Raw genomic sequence first — 20,512 nt, 5'->3', positions numbered from 1 at the left:
CCCATCTACTCACTACTTTCTGCCTTCCTAGCTGGCAGAGATGGAAGAGGAACTACGTTATGCACCTCTATCTTTCCGTAACCCTATGATGTCTAAGCTTCGAACCTACCGGAAGGATCTTGCCAAACTCCATCGGGAAGTGAGAAGCACACCTTTGACAGCCACACCTGGAGGCCGAGGAGACATGAAATACGGTTCATATGCTGTAGAAAATGAACATATGGTAAGCTTCAGCTGGTTTTTTTTTTCCCTTAATGGCCTGTGGGCACAAAAATTAGCCATATTGTAGAGTTTGTTACCAGTCAGTAGTAGACTCTTGTTCTTTACACTGTATCCTGTTTCCTGCATCCAATTCCCCTTCTCCTCTTGGGGTAACCAGCTCTATTGTATTTAATACAGATCTTTCCAAACCATGCTTAGATTTCTTTGTATCTCTTATAAAACAGTGCTAGGTACTCAGTAGAGGAATACAAGTGTTATCTATTCTTAATTGTATCTGGACTTTGTATTCTGACCTATTGATCTGGGTTTTCATGTATACTCAAAAAATTCAGTTAGGCTTTTTAATTTATCCAAAGTTTGTTACAAATTAACCCAGGCTTTCCTTTACATTTATATCAAGATGACCCAACATCCAGAGACACAGTAGAGAAGGGAGGATCCTTCTCAGGAGGGGACTAACGGGCTTTTACTTAGTTGTAATGGAAAGTAAGCCAGATTACCTCTCTAGACTCTAGCATTCTGATTTATAAAATTAGACTGACAGAATTGAAAACCTATATACTGAAATGAGAAGCTGGATAAAGAATAAAAGTTCACAAAAATTTAATGTGTTGCATTTGGGATTATACTCCACTGTACAAAGTAGAAATGGTCTGGCAAATAGCCAGTAGCATGGGAGAGAAATGGACAGGGACCCACAGGTATAGACTGTATGTATGTAGAAAGGTCAATAGCGTAGTGTTAAACAGTCCTGTTTCATGATACATCCTGATTATGGTTCAAAGACATTCAGATGATACTGGCCTGACATTGCTGATGTCAGAACTGGAGAGAATGATACAAACTTTCAAAAGTCACTTGTGAAGAGAGACTGGGAAAAGGCAAACAGGTGAAGCTTGTTAAAGTGAGATGAGAGGTATTAAGTGAGTTTGGGCATTTGTTACCAGAAATCAACAACAGAAAAAAAGCAGGAGATAAAGCCAAACAATAGTTTGCTTTAAAATTACTAGTTTCAGGGCAGCCCTGGTAGCGCAGCGGTTTAACGCCTTCTGCAGCCCAGGGTGTGATCCTGGAGACCCGGGATCGAGTCCCACATCGGGCTTCCTGCGTGGAACCTGCTTCTCCCTCTGCCTGTGTCTCTGCCTCTCTCTCGCTCTCTCTGAATGAATAAATAAATCTTTAAAAAAAAAATTACTAGTTTCAGGGGTACCTAGGTGGCTCAGTCAGTTAAGCATCTGCCTTCGGCTCAGATCATGATCCCAGGGTCCTGGAATCAAACCCCGTGCATTGGGCTCCCTGCTGAGCTTTTCCCTCTCCTCTGCTTGTGCACTCTCTTGCTATCTCTATCTCTCAAATAATTTTTTTAAAAATTACTAGTTTCAAAAGTTATAAAGATTATTTAGATACACATACCACCTTCAGTGGCATTCTTGTTCTGAACTGGGGTTGATTTATGTGATCTTATGTCTTTGCCTGCTCTTCGGTCTGATCAGTTAAAAATCCCCCATTTTTTTTAAAAGCCATACTCCTTTTTTTTTTTTTTTTTTTTTAAGATTTATTTATTTATGATAGAGAGAGAGAGAGAGGCAGAGACACAGGCGGAAGGAGAATCAGGCTCCCTGCAGGGAGCCCAATGTGGGACCCAATCCTGGGACTCCAGGATCGCGCCCTGGGCCAAAGGCAGGCGCCAAACTGCTGAGCCACCCAGGAATCCCCCATACTCCTGCTTCTCTTAAGCTAAAGTAATTGGGATTCATTTCAGTGTCATTGAAGTGGTTCCATCATCCACTAGTGTGTAGGCCATTTCTTAGCTGGAAACCCAGTAGTTTGGTTTCTTGATGGTGGTGTGTAGTGCTAGTATACTGTCACATAGTTTAGTCATAGGCCCTGTAAACCAACCCTTTTCTGAATGTGTAAGTGCTTTGAATAGTGAAGAACTTAGCTGTACCCATTAGTCAGTGGTTAATTCTGGCTGACAGAGTCTACTTCTGTCATCGTGCCTTCTGTGTTTGGGATTATAGGTGGAGTGAAACTTTGGTAGGGATTTAGAAAATTAGGGCACTTGGGAAATTAGGGCAGCTTACTTGGCCCTAGATACCTCCTTCCCTGAGAGTAGTCACCAGTGTGGCAACTTCAGAGTTTTTGTTTCATTTGGCTTGAGATGAAATTCTTTTTGGGTTTCCAAGACTGTAGCCACTTAAGTGTTTTCCAAAATGAGATTAGTGTCTCAGACTTCTAAGTGATTTCTGTTCGTACTGCAAATGAATAGCTTATTCATGGTCCCTTAATCCTCAGTACCAATCAAGAGGAAATCTTCAGTGAATTAATCTATTTCTAGGCCATGGAGTTTAGTTAGTTGGTTTGTTACCCCGTAAAAAGTTACAGGCTATATGCATATTTAGGTAGCTCCTGTACCCCAAATCTGGGCCACTGCCTCTCAGAAGTTGTTAGTCCAGAAAGCACATGAAATCACTTCAAATTCATCATGAACACAAGGAAAATGCCTTAATGTTTTTAATTCTTTTCTTGCCTCACATAAGTATAATAAACAGTGATGTGACGGTATGTGATCTTATATTGGATTCCAATAATCTTATAGTTGATTAGCATCTTTGGTTGTCTTAAAAGTATTGAAAATTACTGCACGTGCTATATCCATTCTTACATCGGAATGGCCACAGGGAATGTGCGGCAGTGAATTCATAACAGAAGAGGTCTAACATTTCCCTTCCATGTACCTGTCAGAACCGGCTGCAATCTCAAAGGGCATTGCTTCTGCAAGGCACTGATAGCCTGAACCGGGCCACCCAGAGTATTGAGCGTTCTCATCGGATTGCCACAGAGACTGACCAGATTGGCTCAGAAATCATAGAAGAGCTGGGGGAACAACGTGACCAGTTGGAACGTACTAAAAGTAGGGTAAGTCTGAGTGGATGGGGGAAAGTGGGTGGGCCCCTTATATTCTACAGTTACGGATGGGAGTTCTGAATTCAGCGTTAGGACCCTTTAGGTGTTTACACTTTTCTTGGCTGGGAGATTTCTCTTGAAAGTAATTTTACCCCTCAGATTTAGAGGTCATTAGAGGAAGAAAAAAAAAAAAAAGACTGAGGAAACTCAGCCTCTGCATTTATGGAAGATTGTCAGTTCCAAGATGATAGCCACTCCATCCTTTTAATTCCTGTATTACCAACCTAAGATTTTTCTTATACATGTAGTATGATACTATGCTGTTCTTATGAAAGCACCATCTATTTAAAATGATCCTAGTTTGTCATTTAGAGCCAAGGCTATTTTCCAGAGGTCACAAAATAGTACTGCTGACAATTTATAGAGGTTTAATCCTGGACTATATTGCTACCCAAGGTAAACTGGATCACTGTGGGAAGAAAATGGGAAATAGCTTAGGCCAAATGACTATATCAAGGCCTCTGAAAAACACCTTGTTTCTCCCTTTCCATACACCTGCATAGGAATTTCAAAAGTAGCACAACTTGTCAATAAAGTGTCCTATTCTTAACATTATGAGGCAAATACAAATTAAAGAACAGATACTGTGGGCAAGACTTGGATTATTTCCTCAGTGTGGGGATTGGAGGGGATTTTCTCATATATTCTAATAGTTGCAATTCTCTGTTCTTAAATTAGAATAATGAATGCCCTTCCCTCCTCAGTGAAAGTTCACAACTACTGAATTCAAGGGAAACTGTGGAGAAGGCAACTTGCTTACTGATTGTGTGGTTTTTGACTTTTGAATATATCAGGTGGATTGTTTGAATTTAAAAGCCAAGGAATGAGCTGAAAGATCAACTTATTACTATGGCCACTGGGGAACAGGAACAGATGGCATGTGGCATCTGTTGAAATATTCCCCAGCTATCTAGCTAACAGGCAGCCAAAAGGAAATGATTTTTTTAAAAGGCTTTTAAAAGATTGATTCCTTTCATAATTTAATGTGTCTGTAAAAGGGGTTAAGAAAAAAGGACCAGATCCCAAACGTGGTAATCCACCAGCCTACAAAAACAAACACTAACCCAAGAGGTTCCCCTGAAGTTTGGCTGATGAAATTCAAATCTGAAGTTGCCTCAGTTACTGGCGAGGTACACTTGAAGCCTTTTTCTGTTTGAGTAGCCAAGGTGAAGGATTAGTTTGGTCCCAGAAGTTCCCCACAGTAACCCTGGGATATAATAATTCCTAGGCCTCCTTGTTGAGTACTAGAGGAACTTGTCCTTTCTAGTTTCTTCTTATATTCAGAGGCCATCATTCAATTTGGTTTGATAGAGTTTTTCAGCACACACCCTTTAATGCCCGCTGTCAATTTAGTTAACTCATGTTTAAGTTCTATAGTATGTACTTTCAGAAGGGGGAAATAATTGCTATTTTCTCTTCTCAGCTGGTAAACACAAGTGAAAACTTGAGCAAAAGTCGAAAGATTCTCCGTTCAATGTCCAGAAAGTAAGTTTTAAAAATAGAGTTGAGAAACTTTGCGACTAAGACATTAAATAGTGACTTGCAAAGGTCCTGATAAAGCAGAAAGAATAAAGTATTATCTTGTCTAGTTAAATATCCTTTGTTAAGAGTATATGCTGCTCTGACTTGGAACAGTTGGAAATTAGTCCACTTTTAATCCCAGCTTACATTTTTCAGAGCACATGCATATTCCTTGAAATATATTTGTATAAACTCAGTTAGAAAACTTAATACTTCCTTTTGGCTCCATTTGTCCTTCATGGGAGTCATCCCCTTATCAGGGAGTTCTGTTAGCAAAAAGTTTACTTAAAAGTCCCTAAAAGTGGCTAGGGTACACAAAACAAAACGATGACCAAGCCATGGAATTAGTAGGAGTGAGATTTTTCTAAACAATGGTAAGAGGAAATTTTCCATTTAGAGCTAACATGAGAACCAGAAATTGGATTCCTACATCAAGAAAAGGTAGTGTAGGAGCTTCAAAAACTTCACTACCTTTATAAAGATAACCATTTGGGTTGATGGAGGAAGAGAAGAGTTACTGGTAATGTATCTCTGCTATTTTGAAATAGGATTCAAATTGATTTCAGAATTGATATTTTTCAGGGCACCTGTCTATCAAGAGTGTTCAACTCTTGATCTTGGGGTTGTGAATTCAGGCCCCATGTTGAGTATGGAGCCTACTTTAAAAATAAATAAATAAATAAATCTTCTAGGAAGAGCTAGTTATAAAAATGTATATTAAGTAATTTTAAAAAAAGAAAACAAGACATTTTTCATTTTATCTTGAGGCAATGTGGGGCTCAAACTCACAACCCCAAGATCAAGAGTCACATGCTTTTCCAACTGAGCCAGCCAAGGCACCCCTACAAAAGCTGTTTTTAAAGTGAAGAATGGACTACTATTTGAAGACATTTTAGAATCAAGAAACCATTTTTATGTTTTGGTGTATCTCTTGTCCCAGTCTTCGGCATTTCTGTGAGGTAGTGTTATCCTTAAGTTACAATTGAAAAAGCTTTCAAGTTGTCACTTACCAGCTAAAGAACCTTTTATACACACACACACACACACACTTCTGAGTGGCAAGGGGATCCAAAAAAAAATCAGTCTGCCTCACAGTATCCAACCTTGGCCACAGGGTCAAACCCCTTAAGTATTAGTATTAAGAAAGGAAAGAAATGAGGTCATCCAGATTTCTGACTGTTCCCTACTTTGCTTCTCTTTGTAGAGTAACAACCAACAAGCTGCTACTTTCCATCGTCATCTTACTGGAGCTGGCCATCCTAGGGGGCCTGGTTTATTACAAATTCTTTCACAAGCATTGAAACTTCCTAGAGGGAAGGGTTTGTGGACCAGAACTTTGACCCTGTGAATGAATGGTGTTAGAGAGGAGGAATAAGCGTAGTGCTGCTGTGAGGTAATGGTTCAAGGATGCACGGTGTAGCCAGACTGGGGTGGGGGGAGACAGAAACCACATAACTGTGAAGGAACAGCAATGAGACCAGACCAGTATGATATACCAACGTAATAAATGCGGTTTATGACTTCTTTAAATTTACATAGTACTTCAACATATTAATACCCTGTGAACTGCAAAAAACAAAACAAAACAAAAAAAACACATCAATTTACAGTAGTATTATTGGTCACCAAGATGGAGAGGGAAAGGAAACTTTACAATTGTGAGAATGCACAAATGTTCTCATTAAGGCAGTATTGACCCAGATGACCATTAGTATCTATCTCCTCAGTTGCCTCATAATTCTGAAATGTCCTTCGTGAAACATGTCAGCACACAAAATTTGCTAAATTCTCACACGTTCTTCACTTTCTGATTCATCTGGTGAACTGGGAGTAGGAAGATGGTCATAAACAATGTGCCCTCCCTCCCTTGTCTGACCAAAACTTGAAGCAATCACATCCACTGCCAAGCCAGCTGTAGCCTTGGCCTCTTCCTCTGAAGCAGCCAACTGAGGATTGACTTCAACAAGATCCAGTGCTGACAGCAACCCTGAAAGAACAAAGGGGGACAAAACCTCAGACGGTTCCCCAGCTGCTACTTTCAGTGAGGGTTATCCCACTAGACAGAGCAAGCCAAGGTTAAAAGTCATTTTCTACTATTAAAATTACCTACCATAAGGAAGGCCCCTACACCTACCTCATCTTTTTGGGCATGAATTTAAGTTCAAACACTGTATACTAGAGTAGGATTAAAATCAGTCATCCCTGTTCAACTAACCTAATAGGCATAGCTGTCAGGCCTCCTGGATAAGGAAAGAGCTCCTCCTTGGGGAGGAGTTAGATAAGGATTTTCCAAACTGCTGTTGGGAAAATGTGTGCCATATCCAGTATTACTAGGAACCTTCTAGATGTCTGTATGTGGGTATATGAATAGATCATCTTCCCTCTTTTGAGCCATTACCATTTTTGACCTCTGATGCTATCTCTCTTAAGGCACTACATTCTTTTAGTTATCAGCGTATCTCTTAGTGACACCTTTACAGGTCTGAGCTGAGGGCAGGTACCACGTCTGACATGGTTTTTCAGTCTCCCATCATAGTGACCCAGTATCTTGCACTTAGTCAAAGGAATAACTGGCCATACTTTAATTTGGACTTGTTACCTTCTGTGGGTTTAAAAACTTGTACTAAAGGATTTGAGAAGGGAAGATTAGACAAGAACCTATCCAGACCTGCCCACCCCAATACACAAGTCCACTTCTCTAGGGTATTTAACTTTTTTAGTTGGTTATTCTGGGTGAAGCTTATCTACCTCTTCAAGTCATCTGAACAAATGAATACTGGAGAATACAAGTATCAGAATAATTAGGGTGGCTACAAAGCCTGGAAATCTGGGTGTATATATCTACTGGTCTGTTGATGTCACAGTGCAATACATGATATGCTCAATGACATTACATCTGTTCAGTGTGCAGTCCCTTATTAGCAGATTAGCAGTGCATAGCTCAATGCAAAGCTGCAATGAGCAGGCATGTTACTGCAGCATTTCCACTAATTCCTGTGTAAGTATGTGTGTCTGATTTCCACGGACTAAACCTGGGTCTTTGGTATAGCCCAGAAATAATAAAAAGGCACTTGAACTATTAAAAATATGTATTACCCATGTTTCCAGACTATTGCTACCCTCTAACTTAAGCAAAGTGTTTTATGTAGTTATGTAGCTATTCTTTGGGAATAGAATAATAGAGCAGGGGAGGGAGAAACAAGGTATGACCACTACCCCACCTAACTATTAGAGGTTACTAATTAACCCCTGCTCTAACTGGGGTCATTGGGAACCAAAGTGAAGAATCAAATACCCAGGTTCACTGGCCACTAACTAAAGGACAACTGATAACATCTAAGATCGGGGATCTGAGAATGAGACTATCTTAGTGCTGTCAGACCTGATAGACCTACACATTCTTTTCCTTCCTGTGGTGCCTAAGGTTCCAGTAGGCTTCAGAGAGACCATTTCTCAATTTCCTTATCTATCCCAACTACTCAAGAGCTTCCTGTGGTTCTGGGCCTTTCATTGTGGGCTCTCTGCTATTTAGATCCTAATTTCATAGAATGGTACTGAAGTATCATGTGGTAGTTGTTTAAATTTTGCAAGGAAAGGTCATTTAAAGTAACCTTCAGCAACTAGAAGCTTTCTGACATATGGAAACTACAAACCATGAATGAATGTGGGGACAGTAACCTGTGTAGCCACTCTTAATCTAGCATTCATTTTACTAATCTTTTGTCATCCATTCATCTTCTAGTATCCCCATATTAAAACTCCTATCAAACAAGCTCTAGTATAAGGTTTATCCTATATAAGATCCTATATAAAAGACCCAAGATACTGTCCACCTTTGAAATATCTTCAAGAGAAGGTTTAACTCCACATTCTCAACTTCAAGTAAACTGTTACGTCATTGTAAAAATTATAGCTGTTTGGCCTTGCCTTTAACCTTAGTCTGCCTTTAGATAATGCAGATACAAAGAACTACATCGATTTGGCACGTTATTCTTGTATTTAATAATATTTAAGTAGACAATTTTTTATTCACTATTACCTTTGCATATTTTGATATAAGCCAGGTCCAAACATGCCTCTAAATGACTATTCCTTATCAGCCTGACCATATGGTTTTTAGTTATAAAAGTTTAAGCAAAAATAGTATCTGTAATGACATGGAATAGTAGGAAAAAACCCTCTGGCATCAGCATATTTACTTACACAGTTAAAAGGTTGATCCCTTCTTACCTGTATTGTGTATTTCCTCAGTAATATACATGCCTTCTCGATAGGTCAGTCCTCCTACCACAGGAGTTCCTGTGGCTGGAGCCAGGGTAGGATCAAATGCATCAATATCAAAACTCAGATGGATTGGCCTTTGTCTTCTTGAGAGGAAGAAGATAAGAACAGTCATTTGGGTGTGCTTGGACATTGATCTTTCCTATGGTGAGAACTCCTTGATTTTGTTGCTGTTAGTCCTGGTACTTTGCTAACACAGCAGATTTCCAGATTTCCTATTCTGGAACTTACTGTGTATTACCATATTAGCTTCCTACACACCCCTTCATTATTTTGCCGTTTGTTCTGTGTGCCTCAGACTAACTCTGATTTATATTTCTGACTTAACCTAGGCATGAGAGCCTTTCACATTAACAATTTTTCACTTCCCTATGAGATTGGGCTCTGGGAGAGTCCAACTTAAGTTAGACTGACCTAGGTTACAGTTGTTCTTACGCTCCCCATGTAACAGCAGCTGAACTTAATTGATTTGGTATCTGCAGTCTTATCTCCCAATTCTAACTTCAGTTTAGCCCACGTGTCCCAGGAGTGGAATCTAGCATACAACACATATATGCTAGATAACTAAGATTTCTTACAGCTTAAGAAATGTAATCGCTACCTTGTAGTATACCATTAATCACTTGGAAATAAAAACTTAGCACTGAGAACATGCTCTTAAAACTAGCCTTTGGTTGGCATTTATCTGCCATCTTTCTATACTACCAAGATTTGCTCAATATAAAACTTTCAGATGCAGCCACAGTGAGTTTAGGAAGGAGACAAATGAATGAATGCTTCTCATCTCAAAAGATAAGCATTAAAAATGGAGCTAAAGAGAAATTCATGAGACACAGAGGACCCAGGCTATGACTTCAAGGAAACCCCCTCCCAACCCCAGAGGAAGAATAGGTCCTATGTTTCATATTCTCCCTTTCCAAAGTATTTGAATTTTTTGGAAATGTACATATTTTGCTTTTATTTTAAAAGAAGAGCTGCTGTCCTCAAATGATGGGCTAAAGTGTGCTGCTCATTGGGAGTCTGCCCTATTCCCTTTGGGACTTTTCCCTTTGAAAGTAGATATCCATTGTAAGTTACTTACTTGCCAATTAGCAGATCAAATGTCTGTTCCATGACCTTCTGAATACCAAGTCGATCTATGTCTCTCATGGAAAAATACTGGATATCATAATTCTTTAAAATAAAACTATGAAATAAAAAGGAAGGAGTCCTTAGTTTGAAAAGCATTTTTAATCAAATGCATGTTGGGGTGGGAGGGAGTTTGTCCTTTTAGTAGCCCTACAAGAAGTCAAAGCAAGGAACACCTATCGAAAGGAACATAAATGGCCGGGACAGACCCAAAGCTTAATTCCAGCATATCAACTTACTGTTCAGGAGGGTCCACATCTCTTAGACCAATATATATGATATTTGGGGAAGAGATACAAGGTTTGATCCAGGAAAATCCTGGGAGTTGTGGTACCTGTCAAAGGAGGAATATACAGGACTCATCAAGGATTCTTGGTCTCACCAAGATAATCACCATATGCTTCCCAAGGTATGCAGTCTGCTTTCTCCTCCTACCTACAGGATATGTTTAAAGCAACCCAGGACACACTTGATCTGGAAAGAGAACTTAACACAAATGGAAATGATTCAGAAGGCAACTGAAGAACAGATTTCTCAATAAAAATTTCTCCTAAGGTGACCATGGTTTCTCATTAACTTACCTAAATAGCAAGAACACTGCTGATTAGCCCTTTTCCACCCCTTTGTACATTACTGAATTGTTTACACATTGGTTCTTGAAACACAACCCAATTGCCATCTTAAGTTGCCTACAGGCAAAACACAAACTCTGCCTAATGAATAACTTTTGTACTCTCCTGGTTTAACTTGGTCTCTCATTGAGGAAAAGGATATACAGATTCTAATCTATTCCCAACATGGACATCTGTGTCTTCTGAGCAGCCTAGGAAAATATTACCTAGAAGTAATCATGGTTTTGCTTTCCTTGAGACCAGTGGGTCTGAGAGTAAGGCAGGCCTGAGAGCCTTTAATCAAGAAGTCCTCTCATGCTGTGAGTATATCAGTCACTAGAGTTACTACCCACTGCCACTTTCCTTTCTCGCAAATTATGACACAAACACACACACGAGAGACAGGACCATGTCTTAGTCCTCTTTACATCCCTAGCATCTAGTAGACTGCCTGGCCCATAATAATGTTTGATGAACAAGTGAAGGAATACTAAACCTTTCTACCACCATCAGCCCATTCTTCATAGAAATCTTATTAAACTCGTTCCTAGCCCAGCATAACCCCTGCAAGCCATTCAACCTTTTCGTTTTAGCCCACTGACCTTGTCCTGTAGTTCTCTGAGGAGAAATGAAACTGGCTGTCCATGGAGATTTCCAGATGAAGTGGTGAGGGGTGTATTGATGTCAGCATGGGCATCAACCCAGATCACACAAAGGTCTGGGCAGTGCCGGGCGTGGCCACTAATGGTACCAATTGCCAGGCTACAAGGAACAAACACAATAAATCGAGGCCCCCTGCTTGGCAAACATCACCAATAACAAGTATCCTCAAGTCAGTGCAGTTCACACTTTGTCCTCAGGGCAAAGTCCGGGCCCCAGCGTAAGGCTAGATTTGGATGACCAAAAAAGTCCCTGGACCTATAATTCCCAAAGATTAACCTTGAGTAAGTTAGGGAGAAATGGAAGGTTCCAAAGATTCAAAGCTTGTTGACTGGTTATCCTTATAGTTTGACAGATGTCATTGCTGCCTCCAAATCCCTAAAATTTGACCCATTAAGCCCTGGCCCAGAAAAGGACCTCAAATATTTGTTCAGTGAATGAAATCCAGTTCAATGATGTGTTCTGTATATAACAACTCATAAATATTTCTTAATAACTTAAGGGAGATTAGAGATTTAATTTCAAAGAATCAGTTATTAAGGATAAAAATTCACATAATAGCTTTTTGACATTTCTTTTTAGGAAACTGCACATAAGGACAGTAACGGACACCCAGTTAAAGACCTCATTTAGATGATTGAATAAACATGTATTTGCATGCTACCTTCTATATATTAGCATGGCATTCAAATATCTGTGGGGTTTTTTTGCCTTTCCTTGTCCTTGGACTCTATGTACATTGGCCAACTACTGTCCCTATTATAAGAATATAGCTGAAGAAATCGTGGTTGGAAAACTGCCCAGTTTCTCAGTAACCAAAGAATTTGACAGAGATGGGAAATGCAGCTTAAGCATTTTAGAAACTAACTACAGTTCTCCTTGGTCAGTATGGCATGAGACAGCATTTTAAGCTCTATGCCCCACATAGGATGTTTTTTAGGATAGCACTGTCTAGTGTGAAAAGCAGTGGATTAAGTCAGAATCCTGGTTTTTTTCCCAGAAAGCTATGTAATGTAGGGTGAGTCATCGGGTTTTGCTAGTTTCCTTTTTCTGTAAGAAAGGGATAATAATCTTGGCTTATTTAAGTCAGAGTTGGTCTGATGTCTAAGGCAATAGTATATCCTGTGGAAAAGGAGCAGGGTGACCTAAAGATGCCTTCCTTTAAAATGTTCAGTAGCTGTTCAATTTACATACTCATCCCTTCCTTTCTAGAATCTTCCAGATAGCCTAAGTTTTAGCCCTGAACAGGAAACCGTGACGGGGCTGCAATAGTTAGCTACAGACAAAAGCCAGAGACTATGATTAATCATATTGATAAGCAGTTCCCAAATAGATAACCAGAAAAAAGTCAGTATAAATGAACTTCAAGAGATAGCACTGAGCTAATAGGAAGCCCCACACTCTGGCTGATTTAATTGGATCACTGTAGAGAACCTGGACCACTCTCTTAGTCTACCTAAGATTTTATTCCTTTTTTTTTTTTTTTTTTAAGATTTTATTTATTTATTCATGAGAGACACGGAGAGAGAGAGGCAGAGGCACAGGCAGAGGGAGAAGCAGGCTCCATGCCAGGAGCCTGACATGGGACTCGATCCTGGGTCTCCAGGATCATGCCCTGGGCTGAAGGCGGCACTAAACCGCAGAGCCACCTGGGCTGCCCTAAAATTTTATTCCTAATGAGGAAATCTACCTGCACTTAAAATTGTAACAAAGATTCAACTTCTGTTAAGGGACCAGAAAAGCTCTCTGGGCACCACAGGGGCAGTTGCTAGATTGGGTCTCAAAAGAAAACTTCAGGGATGCCTGGGTGGCTCAGCGGTTGAGTGTCTGCCTTCAGCTCAGGGCATGATCCCGGGTCCAGGATCAAGTCCACGTCGGGCTCCCTGTGAGGAGCCTGCTTCTCCCTCTGTCTATATCTGACTCTCTCTCTCTCTGTCTGTCTCTCATGAATAAATAAAATCTTTAAAAAAAAAGAAAAGAAAACCTCAGAGGTCACAGTGAATTTGAATCCCACCTTTACTATTTCCTGGCTCTAAAAGTTGGGTGAGTTATCTGACCTCTCTCCAAGTGTTCCTAGCAGTAAATTAGGTAAAACTGTCTGTCTCGTGGCATTACTATAAGGGTTAAAATGAGAATATATATGAAGTGCTCAGTACTCCTAGTATTATAACGCTATTTTTCTTTCTACCAAAAACCTTAATTACTTAGCTCAAATAGGACTCCTCTAGCCCAGAATGATTTCTTCTTTCTTGAAACTGTAGAATTTGGGCAGCCCTGGTGGCTCAAAGGTTTAGCACCGCCTTCAGCCCAGGGCGTGATCTTGGAGACCCAGGATCGAGTCCCACATCAGGTTCCCTGCATGGAGCCTGCTTCTCCCTCTGCCTGTGTCTCTGCCCCCACCCCCCTTCTCTCTCATGAATAAATAAAATCTTTAAAAAAAAAAACAACAACTGTAGAACTCAATATTATTTTTTCATCCCATATGTATTTATTTGATCTAGTCCTGATCACAATTTCCACAATCCCTAGCACTGCACACACACAACAAATAATCCCACAAATTCTGCCTGGTGGATCCTTCCAATTCTCCCAAAGAGCCAAATGAAAGTCATAAAATAGTTTTTCAAGAAAACTTTACAAGAGATGAGCACAAAAATGAAACACAAACACACTGTGTCTAAAAACTTCATTTTGTCTACCTCTGAACTTGCCACATACTATACACTGTGTTCTGAAAAAACCACAGGTGTCTCCAACAGCTCCGGATCTTAAGATATTAAAACACTGTTATGCACTTCATACCATAAAAATTCTAAAGGGCATTTTACTCAAAGTGGGGAAACAGACAAGCTAACTGATTAACACAAAGCACCATACAATCCAGCTCCTCCACCACCCCTTCATCCCAGTTTACCTGTGGTCTCCTCCCATTGTGACACAGCTATAGCCACTTGACACAGCTCTACTAACCACTTCAGCCAGTTCCTGGTTGGCAAGGCCCACTGAGCGAGGATTCACTACTAGGTTGTTGTAGAGATCATCTTTAGGGACTGGAGTAAAACTCAAATCTCCAAAATCTTTTAGCTGGCAGCCTGGAAACAAATGGGGGATGACAAGAACAAGATTAATTGTGTATGTTATTCCAACTCTTACTGGCCCGGGGCACAAATCAGTACTTGTGATAAGGTGCATGTCATACTCATTTTGCCACAGTAAAATTCAAAATGTCACGTGATTGGCAGATGGTCTCAGTCCTCCCAGCAATCCTATAGGGAAGATCCTATTGGAAACACCAATTTTGCAGACAAAGAAGCTGGGTTTTGGATAACGAAGCCCAGAAACGTTCACTGATTTAACCTAACAGTCACAAAATTGGTAGTAATGAGACCTCAGATGTCCCAGGGTTATAGAGGATAAATAGAATACCAAGAGGTATCCATAGGATTTACAGAAATTTAGTACTAATCAGAGCAAAAATGCATGGAAATTTTCATGTTAAAACTTTTAAAATAAAAGGCCAATCTGAGGACCTAAAACATCCTAAAAGAGAAATGTCAAACATCTGTTACTTACAAAGGTCCCAGACATTGTTTTGATTGCTCAACATAAATTCTTATTTAAACTCACAACAATCCTGTTAGGCAACTAAAACATACTGTTCTATAGACAAGGAAATGGAAGGTCCCCAAGTCACAAAGCTGCTAAGTGGCAGAAGTGGGACCCAAATTCAGGCCCTCTGCCTTCAAAACGTATATTGACTACACAGTTTGTTTCCCAAAAAGTCCCTCTTGATTCCTCCCTGTTAAGAACAAGTGAGACTTCTTGGAAAAAACAACTAGATAACAGAAATGCAGAGGCAGCAGCAAACCTACTGCGGCACACACCTGGGCCAGCTGCCGCCCATGTTCTCAGAATAGCTGAGAACGCAGTGGTGGTGGAAGCGCCCTCACTCTGGAAGCACCGGTGCAGAGCCAACCGGGAGGCACTGCCCACAGAGAAGCTGGACAGCAACAGGCTGCCCAAGATGGTGGGCAGCATGGTGGGCATCCACAGCAGCAGGACATTCGCCCAGGTGGATATCGCCCAAGGTGATCAGCCCCTACCTGGGCAAGTCCTCCCCCATATACAAGCCCATGAACCTGGCTGGCCCAGGCATCTGGGCCACCCACTTCCCCAGCTTCGTCCCCCTCAAGTAGCTTGTTGGGCCAGTACAAGCATAAACTTGTCTTTAAAAAACTGTTTTGAAATAACTAGTAATATATGCTGATAATATGCTATAATATTTTCACTCTTAGATTTCACATATTCCAAAGAACTATGCCACTATGCATTCATTTTTTTAAGCTAAAGGTAAGTGCCATCCTTGCCATTTAACCATTTATATGAATAAATTGGTTAGTGCCACTTTTAGAGTTAAGCCTAAGTAATCCAACTCTATCATGAACAGATCTGAACTATCAGAGAACATAATGTTACCATAGATTGTATCCTTAAGTCCCTGCTTCTCAAACTGGAGTCCAGGTAAGATTGGGGGCAGGGGGTAGGAGAAAGTCATCACAGGTAGTAATACTGGCAGAGGTTTGTGTTAAAAATTTGGAATAAGATCAGCATGGACCCATCTTGAATTCAAACAGTACAGTTTTGAGCTTTACCTCTCTAAGATTTTTAATTTACATGAGAAAGAGAATGTACATGTGCAGGGTGTGGGAGGGACGGGGGAGGAAGAGTCCCAGACACACACTGCTGTGTGTGTAGCTGGATGCAGAGCTTGATCCCACAACTATGACATCCTGACCTGAGGTGAAATTCAATCAGACACATAAGCAGCTGCGCCCCCTAGATGTCCCTTGAGCTTTACCTCTTGAACCCATTCTCCATTCAAAGCTAAGTAACTGAGAGGTTTGTAAAAATTTGAGAAGCAGTGGCCTGTAACATAAGGCCACCCAAGGAATCACCACTAAAAAGGGATACTAGAAGCAAAACAAAACCTTATTATTCTATCCCCCAAAATTAAGATGCAGCTACAGCTGCAGAACTCTCTATGTATCTTTTGGTCACTACATTAAAAAAAAAAAAAAAACATGACCAGAGATAAGGAAAACTGAAAAAAAAATATTGAAGGTAGGAGAAGAATATGGTAACAGGCCAAAGCCATTGGATCCAAGAGAAAAAAATATGACCAAATAAAACACCTACAAAAATCTTTTAAAAAGAAAAAAGAGCCATAAGGGAAAAGCAGCTATAAGATCTCAATACAGGGGACAGTTTAGATTTAAGAGAAATGAAGCTTTAAGTTTTAAGTCAGTATCTGGTCTTGCTGTTGGCAACAGTCTAGGGCTGGACAGATTCTGAATGTCAGTTTCTACTTTCCTACCCCTTACGCCACATCAGGCATTTAGGTTCTTACTAGGTAGAAGACCCAGGGCATGCGGGTGTTTTATAATATTAGGTGTATAGTTAGAAAAAGTTTATTATCTAATTAAATGTTAATATTAACCGACTTTTGAAGATGACTCATTTAATCTTCACATGACCAATAAATACATGGGAATCAACCCAGTGTTTAAGGGACAACTTGGGGGAACATGTAAGTCCAGTTATGGGATCTAGGATGTAGAGTCAGGTAAATGTGACAATACAGTACTCAGCTCACTATTATTTATTCATCAGAAGAAAGCTGCAGAAAGCCTATGAAATTTGGCAGTCTTAGATTACACTCTCTGAGGAAGAGTGACTATATTTCATAAAAGGGTTTTTGGTCACTAAACATGTAACTCTTTGAAGTGGATCACCAGATTAATTCGCAGCACAGACAGAGGGTTCTTCTAAGATTATCTAACTCCATTTGCTCTCATTCCTTACTCACCAGCCTCCCTCTGGTTATTCACTTAGTTTCTCTGTTGCCCTCATACTGGCAAGAGGGCCTCCTAGCAGCAGATGTTGGAAGAACTGTTGTTCACCATAATTATGAATGGGCCTTCTGGTATATACCTCACGGTTAAAATGAACCTCTGGGTTGGAGAGCCTGATAAACTCTGCACATGAAGATTTCTGTTCCTAACTAATTCCAAAAGAGACTGCTATGTTCATTACAGCATTTTTACAATAACCAAGATAGGGAAGCAACCTAAGTGTCCATTTATATATGAACGGATAAAGAATAGGATAAAATTCATATAAATCTATTCTCTATCTGATTATATATAATATATAAATATATAATTTATATAAACCCATTCTTTATCTGATTATATATACTATATAAATATAAATAAATATATATATAAAAATATTACTCAACCATAAAAAAAGAATGGAATCTTGCCATTTACAACAACATGGATGGACCTACAGGGTATTATGCTAAATAAAATAAGTCAGATAGATAATACCATATGATTTCACTTACATATGGAATCTAAAAAAAACAGAAACAGGGCAGTCCAGGTGGCTCAGCAGTTTAGCACTGCCTTCAGCCCAGGGCGTGATCCTGGGAACCTGGGATCAAGTCCCACATCTGGGCTCCCTGCATGGAGCCTGCTTCTCCCTCTGCCTGTGTCTCTGCCTGTCTCTTGTGAATAAATAAATAAAATCTTTAAAAACAAACTCAAATACTAAGAACAAACATAGTTGCCAGAGGGAGCGGAATAGAGGGATGGGCAAAGTAGGTGAAGGGGATTAAAAGGTACAAACTTCCAGTTATAAAAGAAGTCATGGAAATTAAGAGTGCAGTGTAGGGAATATAGTCAATAATAACATAGTAACGTTGTTTGGTAACAGGTGGTGACTATACTTACGGTGAGCACTGTAGATGTACAGAATTGTCGAATCGCTATGTTGTGTACCTGAAGTTATTGTATGTCAACTATACTTCAATAAAACTTAAACAAAACAAACCCTTCTGTTCCTGAGTCCACAAAGCTGTAGACCAGACCACTGAAGGGATTAATATCTGGAGAGACCCTGCCTGATTTGCCCACCCTATAGGACTCCCAATTCTGCTATTAAAAAAAAAAAAAAAGCCAGGTAAGAACTAAGGACAATGAGTCTTAAAAGGCAGAAAGGAAATTCAGTGAGGATTGAGGGGTGGGGTGGGGTGGGGCTCAAGGAATGATTCCTACGTCAAGTAAGGTTTGTACCAGCATTGTTTTGCTATTTTTGTTGTTGTCTTTCCTTACTAGTAGAAAATTTTTGTAAAATTGTTAGTGTCTAATGGTGAAAGTCCCTACCCCACCACCCAGGCTTGACTGCTCTACCTTTGCAGGCCTTGGTGCATAAACACCATTCATACTATTCTTTTAAATAACGTTGTTGGAGTAGGCTTAATTGCTGTAACTAACCTTCCCCCAAAACAATGGCTCAAACACAGTAACTGGTTTCTTGTTTGTTTAACATCCAGGCTGGATATTCCAGGTCAGCAGGCGGCTTTCCTTCACGCAGTGATTCAGAGACCAAGCTCCTTCTGGCTTGTGGCTCTGCCATAACTAGGGTTTTGCCACCTGTGTGGCTAAGGTTTGGGTCTCCCCAGGCTCAAGGCAGCAGGAGAGGAAGAAAGCCCCGAGAAGTCTACTTTTAAAGGCCCAGGCCCATCACACATGCTCAGATGGCACTGGTCAACTAATGCAGGTCTAACTTCTGTCCAGAAGAGAATGGATTTTGGCAGACAGCTAGCAATCTGCCACAACAGTACCTTTAATTTCTACTGCCATAACCTTTGATTAAAAACTCAAAATATTGGGATCCCTGGGTGGCGCAGCGGTTTGGCGCCTGCCTTTGGCCCAGGGCGCGATCCTGGAGACCCGGGAACGAATCCCACGTCGGGCTCCCGGTGCATGGAGCCTGCTTCTCCCTCTGCCTGTGTCTCTGCCTCTCTCTCTCTCTCTCTCTATGTGACTATCATAAATAAATAAAATTTAAAAAAAAAAAAAAAAAAACTCAAAATATTGAAGGCTTCTGTTGCTGATTCTAATTACTGGCAATCCTAACCTAGTGCATTACAGAGCTGAAACAGTGAATATACTATGCCAGCCTGATAGGCCTCTCAGGACCTTTCTCCTCTAATGCCTGCTATCCCGATAGCATTGTAGCCCCAGAGGTGTAGTGGTGAAGAGCCCAGGATTGGTTTCTAAAGCGTGAACAAGGTTCTGAAAGAAGAAATGTACAAGCCATGTTTGGAAAATGTTGAGCAATTTAATAGAAATTAGAAGTTTGCATACTGGAGTAATGCAAATAAGGCTGAAGAGAACATGAATTGTAACCCATAGGGCAACATTTCTGAGGAGTAGGGTTTTATAAGAACAGGATGTACACAGTAATGATGAAGCTAGTAACTTTATCAGAGTGTTATGACAAATTCTAGTTCGCAAGGCCCAAGAAATGGTCTCACTGATTTTTAAAGAATCTTACGAGTCCTAGTGAAAAGAGTAAATATAATAATGGGAAGAGTATCTGCGGGTCATGCTTGAGGGAGCTGCCGGTTTGTCAAACTTTTTGTGCTTCAGGTCAATTCATTGGCAAATCTAGAGGAGATGAAACAATGTTTCATTGCCGCTCTTTCTTCTAAGAAGGCATGGTAGGACAAAACAAACCTAAGACTTCAAAGCTCTCATGACAAACAGATTTGGAACCAACTTGAAAGGGCTCTCGTTGTGACTTGCAGTAGGGGGGAAACATCAAGCTTTGTAGATACCGGCACAGCCTCGTTGCTTCTCTCTCTGCAGTGCTGGTAATAAAAATCCACTGAATACTACTATGATCTTTTAGGCCCAAATGTTAACCTTTGGCCCTGATGAACTTCTCCAGGCTCCATCAGAGTGGAACGGGAACACAAGTACAACAGAATGATGCAACCAAATGGTGGGGAAGAAATCCAAATAGCCCTAACACTAGGGAACGCCTGAAGGAAGCCAGTGAGAGGGAAAGGAACAAAGTTGTCTATCTCCATACATCACACTGCTCTAGAGGCTTTAGGGATAGCAGCTAGTCCTCACATCCTCTGCTGCTATCACTGTCCACACAGTTGAGAGGGAGAGATTCAGCAAAGTTCATAGTTCCAACTGTGTAGGACAAGCCTGGATCACCCTTTCATTAGAGACCCCCATATATAGGTGGTGTTCTGAGTC

At 40.5% G+C, this 20,512-nt stretch overlaps 2 protein-coding genes across 5 annotated transcripts in view; one reads left to right on the top strand and one right to left on the bottom strand.

Moving 5' to 3' along the window:
* The window catches only part of VTI1B (vesicle transport through interaction with t-SNAREs 1B), a 31,284-nt gene extending 25,040 nt beyond the window's left edge, over nt 1-6,244 (top strand). Inside the window, exons 3-6 of the mRNA XM_077909734.1 lie at nt 32-223; nt 2,968-3,141; nt 4,613-4,674; nt 5,915-6,244. Of these exons, the coding sequence (XP_077765860.1) occupies nt 32-223; nt 2,968-3,141; nt 4,613-4,674; nt 5,915-6,011 (525 nt within the window). The 3' untranslated portion in view covers nt 6,012-6,244. The remainder of the gene's footprint in view (nt 1-31; nt 224-2,967; nt 3,142-4,612; nt 4,675-5,914) is intronic.
* ARG2 (arginase 2) overlaps nt 6,199-20,512 on the bottom strand; it is a 31,465-nt gene continuing 17,151 nt past the window's right edge. For 2 of the 4 annotated variants that reach the window (XM_077909726.1, XM_077909724.1), the window contains exons 3-8: nt 14,305-14,482; nt 11,333-11,492; nt 10,359-10,453; nt 10,073-10,177; nt 8,941-9,077; nt 6,199-6,697 (exon numbers count right to left, since the gene is read on the bottom strand). In XM_077909726.1, coding sequence (XP_077765852.1) covers nt 6,492-6,697; nt 8,941-9,077; nt 10,073-10,177; nt 10,359-10,453; nt 11,333-11,492; nt 14,305-14,482 — 881 coding nt within the window. In that variant the 3' untranslated portion in view covers nt 6,199-6,491. The remainder of the gene's footprint in view (nt 6,698-8,940; nt 9,078-10,072; nt 10,178-10,358; nt 10,454-11,332; nt 11,493-14,304; nt 14,483-20,512) is intronic. The other 2 variants (XM_077909727.1, XM_077909725.1) reach the window with 1 other exon arrangement.

The sequence above is a fragment of the Canis aureus genome, chromosome 9 (genome assembly GCF_053574225.1).
Source record: "Canis aureus isolate CA01 chromosome 9, VMU_Caureus_v.1.0, whole genome shotgun sequence".
NCBI lineage: Eukaryota > Metazoa > Chordata > Mammalia > Carnivora > Canidae > Canis > Canis aureus.
The sequence above is the reverse complement of the archived record's forward strand: the minus strand, read 5'-3'. Positions and strand labels throughout refer to the sequence as shown.